Genomic DNA, 16339 nt, shown 5'->3' with positions numbered 1-16339 from the left:
TTATATAAATATAAAGCAGTGCCACTCTTCTCAGTAATATTTTTGTTTCAAAATTTGCTTTTCATAAATACGTTTTGTTGACATGTAATTTGTGTATTATTTTTATTTTTAAAAGAAGTAATAATTATATTTAATTTTTATCAGTTTTCTTTTTTTTTTTTTAAGAGATAGGGTCTAGCTCTGTCACCTAGGATGGAGTACAAGGGCACAATCATAGCTCACTGCAGCCTTGAACTCCTAGGCTCAAGTGATCCTCTTGCCTCAGCCTCCCTAGTAGCTCGGACTACAGGTGCATGCCACAAAGCCCAGCTATTTTTAAAATTTTTTTTGTAGAAATGGGGTCTCACTATGTTGCCCAGGCTGGTCTCAAACTCCTCGTCTCAGGTGATCCTTGCACCTTAACTCCCCAAAGTGCTGAATTACAGGCATGAGCCACCACACCGAGTCAGTTTTAATTTCTAATATGGAAAAATTCAAAAAATATAACTCATATAAACTGAAGCTCTCTGAACTCCTTAATAATTTTAAATGTAGAGCCATCCTGAGAATATACCTAGAAGTGGTATTGCCAGGTCATAGATGATACTAAATTGCTTTCCAAAGTAATTATACCAATATACAACTTGTCATAATATTTTTACTGCTTCCTCAAGAAGCATTTTATCTGATAGTCTAAATCACATCATAAAATGAATTTCTTATCTGAAATGTTCTTTTTTGACTTCTAACTCTATGAGTGAGAAAAACAGATGCAGATATAGATATAGATATCTCATCATAATCCCAGAATCTAGTAATAATCACTATAATTTTTTTGGTCTGTATGCTTCCTGACTTAAAGAGGGAGACAGAGCTCTGGATTTCCGGTTAAATAAACATGGCTCACTGAACACAAATATTTATCTCTGTTACCTCCCAAAATGAGCTAAAATGACAATCTTGGAATACAGAAGGAAAGGAAAAAGAGAACAGGACAGTAAGTAACTGTGAAATAGAGATGTCAATACATTTTTTCAATGAAGGAAAACAGAGAGCTGACTAGTAACAGATCTAGCAAAAACTTAAATCTAACCCAGGTGCCTGCAGAGGGAGGCAGGATTGGTGGAAACATCAGATAAAGGGTTCCTGACGTCAATCAGCAAGAAGAAATTCTCAGCTGAGACCCTTCCAGGCCTGGGCTGGGAGGGACCTGGGCCTGGCCCTACCTCATAGGGTTGTTGTAAAGATTAACTTAGCTAAAACAAGCCAAACACTTAGAACAGGGGCTGATACTCAATGGTAGCTGTTATTGTCTGAGGAAAAGCTCCAACTTGAAAGCCAGAGACCAAAATACACAACAGAGACAATCTAGGAAGCAGAAGAAAACAGCAGAAAATTACAGTTGGCATCTTCAGAAAGATGAAATAAGAGCAGGTCCTGAATTCACAACATAAGAGCAAGCAGCAATCAAAAAGGAAAGTTGGGGAACAAAAAAAACTCTTGGAAATTAACATTTTTGTAGCAGAAATGAAAAAGTTCAATAGAAAAACCAGGGGATACAGCTCAGGAAACTCTCTTGTAGAACAGAATAAACAAAACCAAGAAATGGAACATGAAGAAAAATGTAAAATCAGGGAAACTGGCTGGGCGTGGCAGCTCACACCTATAATCCCAGCACTTTGGGAGACTGAGGCAGGAAGATCACTTGAAGCCAGGAGTTCAAGACCAGCCTGGCCAACATAGGGAGACCTTGTCTCTTTTTGTTAAACAACATATACAGAGAGAGAGAAACTGATCACAGGGAACATTTCCCAGAATGGAAGACTAGGTTTCCCAATTGAAAGGGGGCCACCCAGTGCTTAGCATAATGAATGAAAAATACTTACAGGACAGTTTATTAAGAGCATTCAGAACATTAAGGATAAAGGAAAAAAAAATATTCTAAAGGCTTCCAAAAAGTAACAAACAACAAAATATACAGGAAGTAACAGAAGTCAGAATAAATCAGTCTCCTCAAGAGTCTAGCCACATGAGAAGCTAGATGACAATGAATCGATGCCTTTAAACTTCTGAGGGAAAATAATTTCCAAGTGGAAATCTGTCACTCAAAGATCAAAGAAAATAAAGCCATTTTTCGACAAGCAAGGACTCAAAAATTTACCTTCCATGAACCCTTTCTGGGGAGTTAATGGAGAACGTGCTCCTCCAAAATGAGAGAATAAACCAAGAATGGAAAAACGTAAGATCCAGAGCAGGGGATTTGACACAGGAGAAACGAGAAGACAATCCCCAGAATGTGGTCAGGCCCCGAATCCTAGGACAAGAGCTGTGAAGCAACGCCAAGTGGAAGAGTTTGGAGCAAGAGGAGGATGAGTCTAAGGAGGGATGTTGCCAAGAAAACAAAAAAAGACACTGGTAGATGACCTGGTTCACGTGACCAGACCCACAAATATTTTATAGCTTTAATGGAGAGTCTGTGAAAGACTTAACAATCAATGCATAGATAGCTGGGTATGGTGGCTCATATCTATAGTCCCAGCTACTCGGAGGCTGAAGCAGGAGGATCACTTGAGCCCATCTCTAAAAATAAAAAATAAACAATGGATGCATAGATCATTAAGCAAATAAAAAACAGACAATTTTTGACTCTAGAAAAAAGGTTATTTAATAAAGTGAATATAATCTTAGTATAGTATATACTTCAACTGTAAAAATATTCTACAGTTATATTAATGTAAACTCTTGCTAGCCATTCAACAGACCAGGAAATTCTGCAGCCTGGCCAAGAGTCCACTGGTATGCGCAAAAGAGACAGACGAAGCACAAACTCATGGAAAATAGGGAGGGGACCTCAATAGGTCTCAACGTTCACTCTCTCCAGGCTCCAACTTTCACCTTCCCGATAAAGAATGAAGAATCCCAAACTGGTATCTCTAGTTCTGTGCTTTTCTAGAGTCTTGTAAATGTTCACTGGACAATTCTTCTTGCCTATTGCCACTTGAAGCATAATCTCTCTCTCTCTCTCTCTCTCACACACACACACACACACACACCCCTAACTCATCCTCCCTCTCCCAAACCAACTCATCTCACCTTCTCCACCTTCAGCAGTGGCTCAGTGGCACTACTACTTTTCCAGTCTTCCATGTGACTTTTCCACTCCTCCACTCCCTATAGCTGGTCTGCTTTTAGCTGGCTTAGTAAAGGCTTCTAAAGGTCCTGCCCTGTTCCAGCTGTAATCTAGTTCACAGCTTGCAAGGCTGTTGGCCCCACAGGGTGATCGGTGTCCCTTATGCTGTGCTGAGGTGCAGGAACTGCCGAGGCAGGTGGATCATGAGGTCAAGAGATCGAGACCATCCTGGTCAACATGGTGAAACCCCATCTCTACTAAAAATACAAAAAATTAGCTGGGCATGGTGGCATGTGCCTGTAATCCCAGCTACTCGGGAGGCTGAGGCAGGAGAATTGCCTGAACCCAGGAGGCGGAGGTTGCGGTGAGCCGAGATCGTGCCATTGCACTCCAGCCTGGGTAACAAGAGCGAAACCCCGTCTCAAAAAAAAAAAAAAAAAGAGACAGGACGTTGAAGAACTGGAGAAGAGCAGCTGGCTTCAGGGGCCACACCACCTATGAGTGGAGACAGGCGAGGCACCGAAAATGCAGAGCATCTGTATTTATTAGGTACAATCAGGGGGAAGGGTCGTGAGGTCATCATCTATAGGCTTAGTAATAGGGCATACACAATCACATAAGTCACAAGCGAGGGGGCCACCCCATTATGTCACCTGGGCAGAGAGGTGGGCCATGCGTGCCGTGCGTGCCGTGCCATAAGCAGTAGTAGAGGGTCATGTACAGAAAAGGGGTCCACCCCCATTAGGTCACCCAGTCAAGGTGGGCTGTGTGCAACAGGTGTCGTGGGCAATACTTCTTATCTGGGGAAAGGAAACTTGAAAGGGTTTCTTTTTTTTTCAAAGGGTTTCTAATAGAAGGATACTGTAAGCCAATGCAGTGGGAGCTGACAGACTTGTGCTCTTCTCTAAGATATTTATGGGAGGATGATTTGTGCTACCACAGAAGCAAGAAAAGACTGACAGGGTGTATAGCCGCAGTGACTGGTCACACCAAAGGGGTTCTTCTCCCTAGGTTATTTCCAGGATCTCAGGCCTGAGGCCTACTTTCCACCGGAACTGGATGCAAGGTACTGCAACTTCTTTATCAGGAGAGGCTCTTGCTCCAAGCCTGCCATACGGTGTATGCCCTTTCAGGCAGGGATGCCACCGCCTGGGTCTTTGGTTCTTGTCCTGGTCTGGCTGTTTTCCCATGTACTGCTTCTGTTCTGTGACTGCTCTAGGCATTCCTCCTATTACAAACTACTATATGGTTATATAGAAGGATTTTATAAATCAGCACTAAATGTGTCAGCACAGCTCTGACTACATCCGTTATATGATTATATAGAAAGATTATATGGAACTAAGTATGCTAGATATAAGTACTAAGTATTTTTATATAAGCTAGATAAATTAAGCAGTAAGTTATTATATGATTATATAGAAAGATTATATAAAGAAAATAGCTGAGTAATAACACTATAAACTAAGATATTCTCCAGGCACTAATTGTGCCTGGGGTTTGCACAGCTCTCCTTCCTCAGTGCCCAGGTGAGGGGTTACCCACAACAGCCTGTATGAACTTTATAAACTATGCGATGTGACACAAATGTAAAATACCAATACTATGTCAAGATGTCTGAAATTCTATCAGAATTTGGTTACTTTTATTAATAATAATCAAATCAGCATTTGTTTAGGGTTTTTAAAAAGATATTTATTGAGACTGGGCACGGTGGCTCACACCTGTATCCCAGCACTTTGGGAGGCCAAGGTGGGTGGATCATGAGGTTTTCAGGAGTTTGAGACCAGCTTGGCCAACATGGTGAAACGATATCTCTACTAAAAAAAAAAAAAAAAAAAAAAAAAAAAAATTAGCTGGATGTGGTGGCAGGTGCCTGTAATCCCAGCTACTCGGGAAGCTGGGACAGAAGAATCGCTTGAAACCAGAAGGTAGAGGTTGCCGAGAGCCAAGATTGCCCCACGGCACTCCAGCCTGGGCAAAAGAGCCAAACCTTGTCTCAAAAAAAAAAAAAAAAGAAAGATATTTATTGTACTTTCCTCTGATTGCTAAAATATAAATATTTACTGTAGACATTTTGGAAAATCTGGGCGCAATTGCTCATATCTGTAATGCCAGCACTTTGGGAGGCTGAGGCGGGAGGATCATTTGAGCCCAGGATTTCCAGATCACCCTGGGAAACATAGTGAGACCCATCTCTACAAAAAATTAAAAACTTAGCCAGGTATGATGGTGTGTGCCTGTATTTCCAGATACTTTGAAGGCTGAGGTGAGAGGATTGCTTGAGCCCAGGTGACAGTGAGTTGTGATTGCACCACTGCACCCCAACCTGGGTGACAGAGCAAGACCCATTTATTTTTTTAAAATTAAATAAAATTTTAAAAAGTGTGCAACAGATCTCTAGAACTTTTTCACCTTACAAACTTAAAACTCTATACCCTTTAAACAATTCCTCTTTTCCCTCTCTCCCAGCCACTGGCAGTCACCATTCTACTTTCTGTTTCTTAGACTTGGACTGTTTTAGATACTTCATATGAATGGAAACATACAGTATTTATCTTTTTGGGGGGATGTGCTCACTTTTAAGGCTTTTGATACCTAGTATTAAACTGACCTCCAGAAAGGCTGGAACGATTTACAGTTTGACTGGAAGTGCGAGAGTGTCCACCTGGGCTGAGATCATTGCTTGCTTAGCATCTATCAATTGTTTTCATTCATACTAGTTTGATAGTGGAGTAAATAGTAGACCCAAACATGGCTTTACTTTGGATAAGGTCATTGTCCTATGAATCCCAACTGAAATACTTGCTTCAGCACTTAGGAGCTGTGTGACCCTAGACAACTCACTAAACTTTTCAGTGCTTCTGTACTCATATGTGGAAAATGGGGATGATAATAATACACACGTATACATTATACACACTTATTATGAGGAATTAATGTGAAGCTGTAAGAATAGTGCCTGGAATATAATGTTTTTTTCACATTTTAAAACATTTGAGTATGCTTTTGCAAAAGGAGTTGCAAGATTATGAAAGCTGGGTTTGCAGAATGGCCACGTACAAGTTTGTATTTATAAGAACCTGGCAATCTGCCTATAATTTGCCTCTACAAACAGAGTTCCTTGCACTATTTTAAAAAAACAGGCTTAAATTTTTCCCCATTGAGTCTACTTATAGAGCAAAAAGGTATGTATTTTTCAAGTATTCCATGGTAAAGGTAATTTTTTTTGGCACATTTTAAGCTGTTAAGCTTTTAAGACCAAAATATTTATGTGAAAAAAAAACATGTCTAGTCAATACATTTCTTTTATAGCCAAATGCTCTTGTCTTTTAAAGAATGAAGAAAAACACTGATTTGCTAAGAAGGAGCACACTGGAAAAAGCCATTTTAAAGTACTGAAGAATGAGAAGTATTTTTTTTCTACTGATGAAAATTATCAGAAAAGCTATCCAGTCTGTTGTCTTTACCTAGTTTTAATAAATCTTTTCAAAATGATGGTCAAGAAATCTTTAGAAAACTGGAAGAGGAGATGCTCTTTTATAGCATGAAAGGAATTAAATTAATTGTAGAAATTCTCATTATATTTTGGCTTTGGTTCTTCAGAAGAAATACTCATTTAACTTCTGCAGTCTGTTGTGTTTGAACACCATCTACCTGAGACAGGTAGCTATCTTTTTTTTTTTTTTTTTTGGTCAATCCTTGCTAATGTAATACATGGAAAATGACAGCCATCTATTTTAATTCACATCTCCTCGGTAATCAGTTGAACGTGAATGTTTCTCTGTATTTATACCATTATGGCTAATGGTACTTCTGTCAAGATTTCCTTTTTCAAAGCACTGTGGCAAACGGGATCTCACTTGATCCGCCCCAATATACTCATGAATGAAGAGGGCAATCACCAATCCCCACTTTTCGAATTAAGAAACTGAGGCTCGGAATTCGAATTCTGAGCAATTCCAATTCCAGGATTAAGATCTCATTCTCTAAAACCTAGAGGCTGTTGCAGAAAATATACCAGGAAAAAGCTTTTGTGAGCCGTAAACACCACCCACCCCGCCCTGGCCCCGCCTCTTCCCCGCCCCGGAACCGGCTCTTCCCGCCCCACCCCGCCCTCTACGCAAATTTTCAGACATCCTCTCTACGCACGCGCGGCCCCTCCGCGCCCCACCCCCTCCCCCCCCCCGCGCGCGGCCCCGCCCCGGCCCCGCCCAGGACGAGGGGCGGTGGGCGCGCAGCGCTGGTTGCAGTGGTGGGGAGTAGACAAGGATTTCCCACCGGGGGCGTTGTCTGCAACTCGGCGGAGGCTCCAACGTCCAGCGGCCAGGCAGGGAAAGGTACAGACCCCTGAGCTCCTCTGTTGGCGGCTCCAGCGGCCGCCATTTTCCTCCTGGAGAGGGAAGAGGGCGGGAAGAGAGGGCCGTCCCCTGGGGCCGGGCCGGGGCGGGGTCGGGGGCCGGGCGGCGGAGGGCGGGCCCGGGCGGCGGTGGGGCCTGGCCCGCAGTCCGCTGAAGCGACGGCTGCCGCAGAGTTGGGCCGGTCGCTGTCAGGCCGGCCGCGGTGGGAAAACCCTGGGCGCTCTCTGGGCCTCAGCGTCCCATTAGGACAGTCCCGGGCTGGGTGCCGCACGCTGCAGAGTGGGCAGCGCTTTCACAGGGTTCTTCGCATTTCACCCGCACACAGCCTCTCCTGGAGGGAAGCCAGGAAGATACTATTATCTCATTTTGCAGACAGAAAACTAAGGCTCAGAGTGGGGAAGAGACTTGCCCGGGGGACACTTAGCGAGGTTGTGGCGTTGGGACTCAGGTCCTGCTCCCCACATCCAGCGTCCTTGCCACCAGACCACTCTGCTTCACCTGGCAAAGGATGGGGCGGAGCTAAAGGATTAGAGGAGTGACTGGCAGGTTTTTTTGTTTTTGTTTTTGTTTTTTTAAGATCTGCCTCTTTCTGTACCACCCAGATCAGAGCCTCCTAAGAAATATCCAAAAGTCAAGCCATGGATCCACCTGCACGTAAAGAAAAAACCAAAGTTAAAGAACCTGTCAGTAGAGTTGAGAAGGCCAAACAGAAATCAGCCCAGCAGGAGCTGAAGCAAAGACAAAGAGCGGAGGTGAGATTAAGGCGGAGGCGAGATTAAGGCGGAGGCTCTGTATGCCTGTAGTATGCGGGAGATGGCGCTGGAATAGAGAAATAGCAGAAAAGAGAACTGAGAGCGAGCCCTACTTGCCTCCAGGCAGGATGGGTGTTCTCCTAGGTTTAGAAGGGAGATCACCGAGGTCCAGAATGATGAGATGACAGCCCAGAATCACATGCCTAGTTAGTGTCAGAACCCCAGCCTGGTGCGGAGCTTTTGTGTCAGGGACCCGACAGAAGGAAGAAACGAAAAAAAATTATATATAGGGGGAGAGATGGGGTCAGAATGAAAGAGAACACGCAAGTATCAGACACCCGCAGCACAGATCTGGATTTGGTGCAGAAAGTAGCTAGGCATGACCAGGTAGAGGCCCAAGCTTTAAACCCACCAGTGTGTTCCTTTGTTCTCTCAATGCTTACCATTAATTTGAGAATAAAAAGCTTTAAACTTTACACTGCCAATATTGAGCCACATACACACATGAGTATTTTAGTATTTAATGTCAGGGAAAAGCTTGCTGGTCTCTTTTCCCTCTCTTTGCTTTATTTGTCTGTCTGCTTTGTTCATTTCCTGTCTTAAATCCTTTTACCCCTCCCCATGGACAACTATTTTTTTTATACTTTTACATTCAAATATATTAATATCCTTGAACAATATATAATAGTATTTGTTTTAAGTTTTTACATTAATAAAATTCTTGCATTTTATTTTGCTTACATTGTTTTTTAGAGCTATTCATGCTAATATAAGAATCTAGTTTATTCTCATTAATTTTTATAATAGTCTATTTTATGCATCCATTTTAACATATTTATCCATTTAAATTATAGTATTTTCTGCCATTACAAACATTTCTTTAGTGAAAAGCTTTTAGGTGTTTCCTTTGGCACCTGCGTTAGAATTTCTGTAGGGTATTTAACTAGAAAAATTACTGGGTACATTGTCAATTTTACGAGACATTGCCAATTTGCTTGATTTTTTTGTTTGTTTATTTTTTGGTTTTTGGTTTGTTTTTTGAGATGGAGTCTCGCTCTGTGGCCCAGACTGGAGTGAAGTGGTGCAATCTCGGCTCACTGCAACCTCTGCCTCCCAGGTTCAAACGATTCTGCCTCAGCCTCCTGAGTAGCTGGGATTACAGGCATGCGCCATCATGCCCAGCTAATTTTTGTATTTTTAGTAGAGACATGGTTTCACCATGTTGGCCAGGCTGGTCTGAAACTCCTGACCTCAAATGACCCATCCACCTTGGCCTCCCAATGTGCTGGGATTACAGGCGTGAGCCAACCTGCCAAATTGCTTTGAAAGGACTTGTATACATTTACACTCCCACTAGCAGTGTAAGAGCATTCTCATTCCTCATTTTTTTTTCCTAACACTTGATATTGTCAACTTTTAGTTTTTGTTAATCTGATTGATTCATTAAATATTGAGCTGTTAGTATGTGCAAGGCACTGTTCTAGGAATTTGTGGTACATGATGACAAAGCAGAAAAGAATCCCTCCCTTCAGGGATCTTGCATTTCAGCAAGGCAGTAAACATAGTAAGTAAACTAGTGCACTTGAAGTTAATCTGTAAATTGAAATCTACTTTTGGATTAAGGCAGACCACCTGAGAGCTGTGGTCCTTTACCTCCCCGTTCCCACCTGGATCCAGGTCCCCACATGATGTGACTGCATTGTGCTTTGGTGAGTAATATGAGGGTTGCTATAAGAAACAGCCCTGAAGCAGGAGAACAGAAGCTACAGATAAGAAAACCATTGATCAGAGAAATGGTAATATAGCCAAGGGAGCTCCCACTGGAGGAACAGTTGTCTGCACTTCTGTGTATGACAAATGCTCTGGGAAATGGAGAACCAGTTGCCAGCCCATATGTGGTTACCTCTCACCAATCAAAAGTGACTGTGGAGAGCACCCCCAGTTTGGAAAACCAAATGAAAATGGACAGCTGTTCAGAATGAAAATGTTGAAGAAATTATAAATTTACCCATTTGATCAAAACCATCCAGATTAGATGTCACCAACAGTAAGAGTCCAGAAATTCCTTTGAATCCAATTTTGGCTTTTGATGATGAAGGGATGCTTGGGCTCCTGTCTCAGGTAGATGGTGTTCAAACACAACAGACTGCAGAAGTTAAATGAGTATTTCTTCTGAAGAACCAAAGCCAAAATATAATGAGAATTTCTACAATTAATTTAATTCCTTTCATGCTATAAAAGAGCATCTCCTCTTCCAGTTTTCTAAAGATTTCTTGACCATCATTTTGAAAAGATTTATTAAAACTAGGTAAAGACAACAGACTGGATAGCTTTTCTGATAATTTTCATCAGTAGAAAAAAAATACTTCTCATTCTTCAGTACTTTAAAATGGCTTTTTCCAGTGTGCTCCTTCTTAGCAAATCAGTGTTTTTCTTCATTCTTTAAAAGACAAGAGCATTTGGCTATAAAAGAAATGTATTGACTAGGCATGTTTTTTTTTCACATAAATATTTTGGTCTTAAAAGCTTAACAGCTTAAAATTTGCCAAAAAAATTACCTTTTACCATGGAATACTTGAAAAGTACGTACCTCTTTGCTCTACAAGTAGAATGAATAGGGGAAAATTTTAAGCCTGTTTTTTAAAATAGTGCAAGGAACTCTGTTTGTAGAGGCAAATTATAGGCAGATTGCCAGGTTCTTATAAATACGAACTTGTACATGGCCATTCTGCAAACCCAGCTTTCATAATCTTGCAACTCCTTTTGCAAAAGCACACTCAAATGTTTTAAGATGTGAAAAAAACATTATTTTTTCAGAGCAAGAAAATAATTTACTGTTCTTTTAAATAATGTATTAAGTTCTTCCAGATAAACTAATCAAATAAATTTAGAACAGTGTGACAACATTGCAAATTTGTTATTAGATGCATTCCTTCTGATGTCACTAGGGGAGAATGTTACTGATAATTCAAGGCTGTTTCTGAAGTCTATGTTGCTGCTGTCCCCAGTGACGGTGGGACTTATCTCTGCCTTACCTGATCACACATTATGTGGGAGGAAAATAAAGATTTAATATTTTATTAAATAAAGAAGAATTTGGTTTTGCTCATTTAAGAGCAACGAAAAAATGGTGGAATGTTAACTGTGTTTGGCCACAGGGCACAGACCTTCATGGAAGTCCCCGTTCTATATGACATCTGCCACCTTTTCACCTTTCCTTCTTATTCTTAATTTTTGCTGCTGAGCCTAGCTGTACAAATTCTCACTTTTATTTGCTAATGTAAATTAAGTTTGTTTTGCCATTTTAGAGACTACTAATTATTACAAGTAGGAAAGGGCACACATATTTTTATGTGAAGTGTTAAAAAAGATAAAGTTATACCACTGTAATATGCTAGATCTATTAAAAGAGAGTGGATAAACTGCTAGGTTGAATGAGAGACATTATCTGTTTTCCTATTTTTTTTTTTTTAATTCAAGCATATGGTCTTTAGTAACAGCTTGTAATTTGTTAAAACATTAATTTGGAGTTTTTTCCTATTCTTAGTTGTCTATGTACACATAGTCATTATATTAAAATCTATTTTTTAAAAAGCCCTATGAACCTGTCCTCTGTACATATTTATTGTAAGGACAGATGTTGAGGACATTGTTCATGCTTTTATTGAAACCCTTCTGTAAAGTTCTACAGGTTAAATGTATTTGTCTGACTTCAAATCTCAGCTCCTCCATAAATCCCAGTCTTTCCATGTGATGTTACACAAGATACTTAACCTCTCTGAATCCCAGTTCATCAATTCCTCCTTGGTAAATTGAGGATAATATCTACCTCAGAAGACTGTTAAAAGGAATAGAAATATTATATATAAAGCCTGTAGTGCAGTACTGGGCACAGAGGATTCATTTGGTAAATAGCATTGATTATGATCAGGAATAATCTTGTGTTTCCAAGCAGGCAGTCTGCTTTTATTGTGTGGACTCTAAGTTGAGCATCTGCTGAGTTCCTCTTGACCTGCTGAAATGCAACGTTGGTGCACTCTAGCAGCAGCTGGACCTATGGAGCTCTTGAGATGTGCCAGGACCAGGCCAAGTCTGCACATGCATGGCCACATGTAGTCCTCACACCAGGGCTTCAAAGCAGGAGTTATTATGACTCCCATTTAACCTTGGTAAATTCAGTACGTAAAATATATGGCCCTGTGAGGTAAGCAGTATTATCCTCACTTTAAAGTGATGTGAGTAGAGTCTTACAGTTAATGAGGGGGAGGCCTATGTTTGAAACATTTTCTGATCTTTGTTGTTTTTTGCCTTGCCCCCTACAGCTGCCTTGCTGGGTTTTTTATTTGGTTGGCTGGTTGTGTTGTTTTGTTTTGTTTTATTTTGTTTTAAATGGAATCTTGCTCTGTCACCCAGGATGGAGGGCAGTGGCACAATCTTGGCTCACTGCAACCTCAGCCTCCCAGGTTCAAGCCATTCTCCTGCCTCAGCCTGCCAAGTAGCTGCGATTACAGGCACCTGCCACCATGCCCAGCTAATTTTTGTATTTTTATTATAGACAGAGTTTCACCAATTGGCCAGGCTGGTCTCAAACTCCTAACCTCATGATCTGCCCACCCTGGCCTCCCAAAGTGCTAGGATTACACGCATGAGTCACTGCACCTGGCCTGGGTTTTTTGTTTTTGTTTTCGTTTTTTTTAATCTTTATTACCTGCAGTGTAATGAGACAAGACTATGTGTGGGGAAGAAGAGACAGTTTCTATTCAATGCTGCAGAGATGCCAGAAAGTTAGATGTGAAGGAGAGATGTGGGAGGTGAATGGGAATGGAAGGCACATTGGCAGTGGAAGCACCATTTGACACTGCTAGGGGTCCTTCCTAACAGAAAGTCATTCTTTAGCCTGGACACCCTGACCTATTGTGAGTCCCCTGTTTCTCCTACCATCTCGTCTCCTTGATCTGGAGGTCTGTGAGAAGCTATTTAATATCCCTCTCAGTCCCTAGCACAGCAATGTGCAAATTACAAATGCTCAGTAAATATTTACTGAATGAAGCAAGCAGAAGTTTTAAAATACATATATATGTGTGTGTTAAAAGTATATTTATATAACATAGGTGTGGAGCTTAAGAATAAAACACCCAACTATAGAACATGACCAGTAACTGGGAAACTCTGCGTTCCCTGCTTCTGGTCATGTGCCTCACCTTTCCCACCAGCAGTACCCTCTTTGCTGAATTTTATGCTAACCATTCTTGCTGTTCTATGTTAATTGGCTCTCTGCATACCTCTAAATAATATTGTAGTGTAACAATATATTGTTTAGTTTTGCATGTTTCTGAACTTTTATATATGTTACTGTGACTGGCTCTCTTCACTCAGCACTTTTTTAACCATTCAAGTTTATTGTTATTACGGTAAAATATACATAAAATTTACCAGTTTCATCAGTAGTATTCTGCATTTCAAGAATCATTTATGGTAGTGTTAGTAACTATTTTCGTCACTGTATAGAATGCCATTTTCCTTAAAGATGACAAGATCATTCAAGCTTTTTAGTCAGTTTTGATCATTTTACTTTTCCTAGGAACTTGTTTCATTTAGGTTGTCAAATGTGTTGGCACAGAATTCATAATGTTTCATTTTCATTTCTGTCATGTCAGTAGTTAAGTGTTCTTTCTAGTTCCCAATAATGTTTATTTGTGCCCACTCCCTTATTATGTTGATCTGTTGTGTCAGGTTGCAAGGATATTGTTAGTATTTTAAAGAACCATCTTGCAGTCTTGGTGGTCCTCTCTATTGTAGGTATGGTTGCTTTTTCATTGGTTTCTGCTCTTATTTTGTATTTTCTATTTGTCCCACCTCTAAGTTTCATTTTTCTCCCCTTCCTTGTCTTTTCAATTAATCAAGTTATAGCTCCTCTACACACACACTCTCATTTTTTTCTTCTACAAATTAGAAAGTTTTGTGATCTGTTTCTGTTCCTCAGATTAATTACTGTAAGAATAAAGAAAGGTGAGGAATAAGGGTAGTTACCCTGTCTTTCACCTGAAAATGTCTTTTGCCATCTTCTTTCCATCACCACTGCCTGCCATAGGCAATTCCCACGACCTCCTTCCTGGACTGTTGTAACAGATGCCTCCTAAAGCACAGATGGAATCACTTTGCTTATGGCTGGGTGCAGTGGTTCACACATGTAATCCCAGCACTTGGGGAGGCTGAGGCAGGTGGATCACATAAGGTCAGGAGTTTGAGACCAGCCTGGCCAACATGATGAAACCTCGTCTCTACTAAAAATACAAAAATTAGCCAGGTGGGGTGGCGGGCACCTGTAATCTCAGCTACTCAGGAGGCTGAAGCAGGAGAATCACTTGAACCCAGGAGGCAGAGGTTGCAGTGAGCTGAGATCATACCACTGCACTGTAGCCTGGGTGACGGAGGAAGACTCTGTCTCAAATATATATAAATATATATATATATATGGCTAGCTTATATATATACTATGTATATTCGCATTGCTCCCCTGCACACTTATCTTTGCTGGCTCTCCAGAATCTGCCAGATAAAATCCAGATTCCTTGGCATGGCATTTAAGACCTCAACATAATTTTTTTGCTTTCTCCAGTTCCCCAACCCCTACTCTAAAATATCCTTCATATTGGCATACTTGAAGTTTCCAGAACAGACTCTGTACATTTATTTACACATAATATCCCCCCACACATCTATCATGTCCCATGAGATGGCCCATTTGGAGCCTTACAGAACTAGGCCAGAAGATATATGTGGACAAATCTGATCTTACTATATGTAACTTACACTTCACTGGTTCCTCCAATCTGAATTGGCCACATGCTTCCTGAAGAAACTTGTTTTCTGGGGATCCTACTAATCCCTTAAAGACCAAATCAAGCCACCTGCTTCACTGCCGCTTTCCTGATTCTCCAGATAGAACTAATATCTGACAATCTTATTCCCAGATCACTGTCCCTGCATTACCACTACTGCTGAAATTTTGGTATTTTCAGATGACACCCACCTGTTATGTCAGAAGATGCGTTGAGCAGCTGCTTCCATTGCTAACAGTTGTATCTCTTTCTGTCATTCAGATCTATGCCCTCAACAGAGTCATGACAGAACTGGAGCAGCAGCAGTTTGATGAGTTCTGTAAACAGATGCAGCCTCCTGGAGAATGAGTCCCCTGTGTTCAAACTAGATGGGACCCTGGGAGCTTTGTTTGAGGGTGTTCCCAGTTTTAAGCTGAGATGGCCCATTTGGAGCCTTACAGAACTAGACCAGAAGACATTTGTGGATAAATCTGAACTTATTTCCTATGTGTAACTTCTACTTCACTGGTTCCTCCAATCTGAATTGGCTGCATGCTTGCTGAAGGGACTTGTTTTCCTCTTCTAAGACAGTGGTTTTTGTTTTGGTTTTTATTAAAAAAAAACTTTTTCTATTGTTTGAGAAAAATCAGTTTCTCATGAAACTCTATATCTTCTCCAAAAATACAAATAAAATACTAATAAAATGTTTATTTGCTTATACTTTAGCAAGTGCCTAGCCATAGAAAATGGAGTACAAAATAATGTTAATAGGTAAGAAAGGTCGAGGTGAGTGGAAGGTACCCTTTCTCCTTCAGGAGCTGGGTGGAGGAGAGAAAGAACATGACTGCCTCCAGTTTTCATTCTTCCTGGGGCTAAAACTTTGCAGACCCTGCTGATCCCTAGTTTGTAGGCACACAGAAGAAATATGTGACCCCTTTACTCCCAGATGAGTCACTAGTCAGAGTCAGAGGCCTGAAGCTAGGATTCCCTCACCAGTGATTGTGGAGAGCTAGCAGCAGGCTTGTGTCAACAGCAAGAGGGGAGTGCAGGTGCTTTTAGTTTTGGTGGCTACCTTATCAGACCTAGAAATGGATTTGTGATGGGAATATTCAGACGTCCCTCAGAAACCAGCCACTGCCCCTCTGCCATCCCACTGCCATTTTTAGGTGTAGAAATGTAAGGTTGTTTCTGCTTCTGGCATTTGTATCAGGAATGGTAATTCATACCTGAATGCTAGCAGTAGAGTTATTTCAATGCTAAGCAAAAGAAGACATTGTTCTTCCAGGATATTTCATT

At 41.0% G+C, this 16339-nt stretch overlaps 1 protein-coding gene across 2 annotated transcripts; it reads left to right on the top strand.

Moving 5' to 3' along the window:
* Positions 1 to 7304: 7304 nt before the first annotated feature.
* SVBP (small vasohibin binding protein) lies at positions 7305 to 15751 on the top strand. Of its 2 annotated transcripts, none has more exons than XM_009001044.5 (3): positions 7305 to 7449; positions 8073 to 8222; positions 15326 to 15751. In XM_009001044.5, the coding sequence occupies exons 2-3, from the start codon at positions 8109 to 8111 to the stop codon at positions 15410 to 15412; spliced, it is 201 nt and encodes a 66-aa protein (XP_008999292.1). In that variant the 5' UTR covers positions 7305 to 7449; positions 8073 to 8108; the 3' UTR covers positions 15413 to 15751. The 2 variants fall into 2 exon arrangements, with proteins under 2 accessions (XP_008999292.1, XP_008999293.1); XM_009001045.5 differs by having other exon boundaries at positions 8048 to 8222.
* Positions 15752 to 16339: the final 588 nt, after the last annotated feature.

The sequence above is a fragment of the Callithrix jacchus genome, chromosome 7 (assembly GCF_049354715.1).
Source record: "Callithrix jacchus isolate 240 chromosome 7, calJac240_pri, whole genome shotgun sequence".
NCBI lineage: Eukaryota > Metazoa > Chordata > Mammalia > Primates > Cebidae > Callithrix > Callithrix jacchus.
This window is presented reverse-complemented; position numbering and strand designations above follow the sequence as displayed.

Coding starts and splice junctions, on each gene's coding strand:
- SVBP (XM_009001044.5), top strand. CDS start 8,109: ATGGATCCACCTGCACGTAAAGAAAAAACCAAAGTTAAAGAACCTGTC. Junction 8,223..15,325: donor AGCAAAGACAAAGAGCGGAG/GTGAGATTAAGG, acceptor TCTGTCATTCAG/ATCTATGCCCTCAACAGAGT.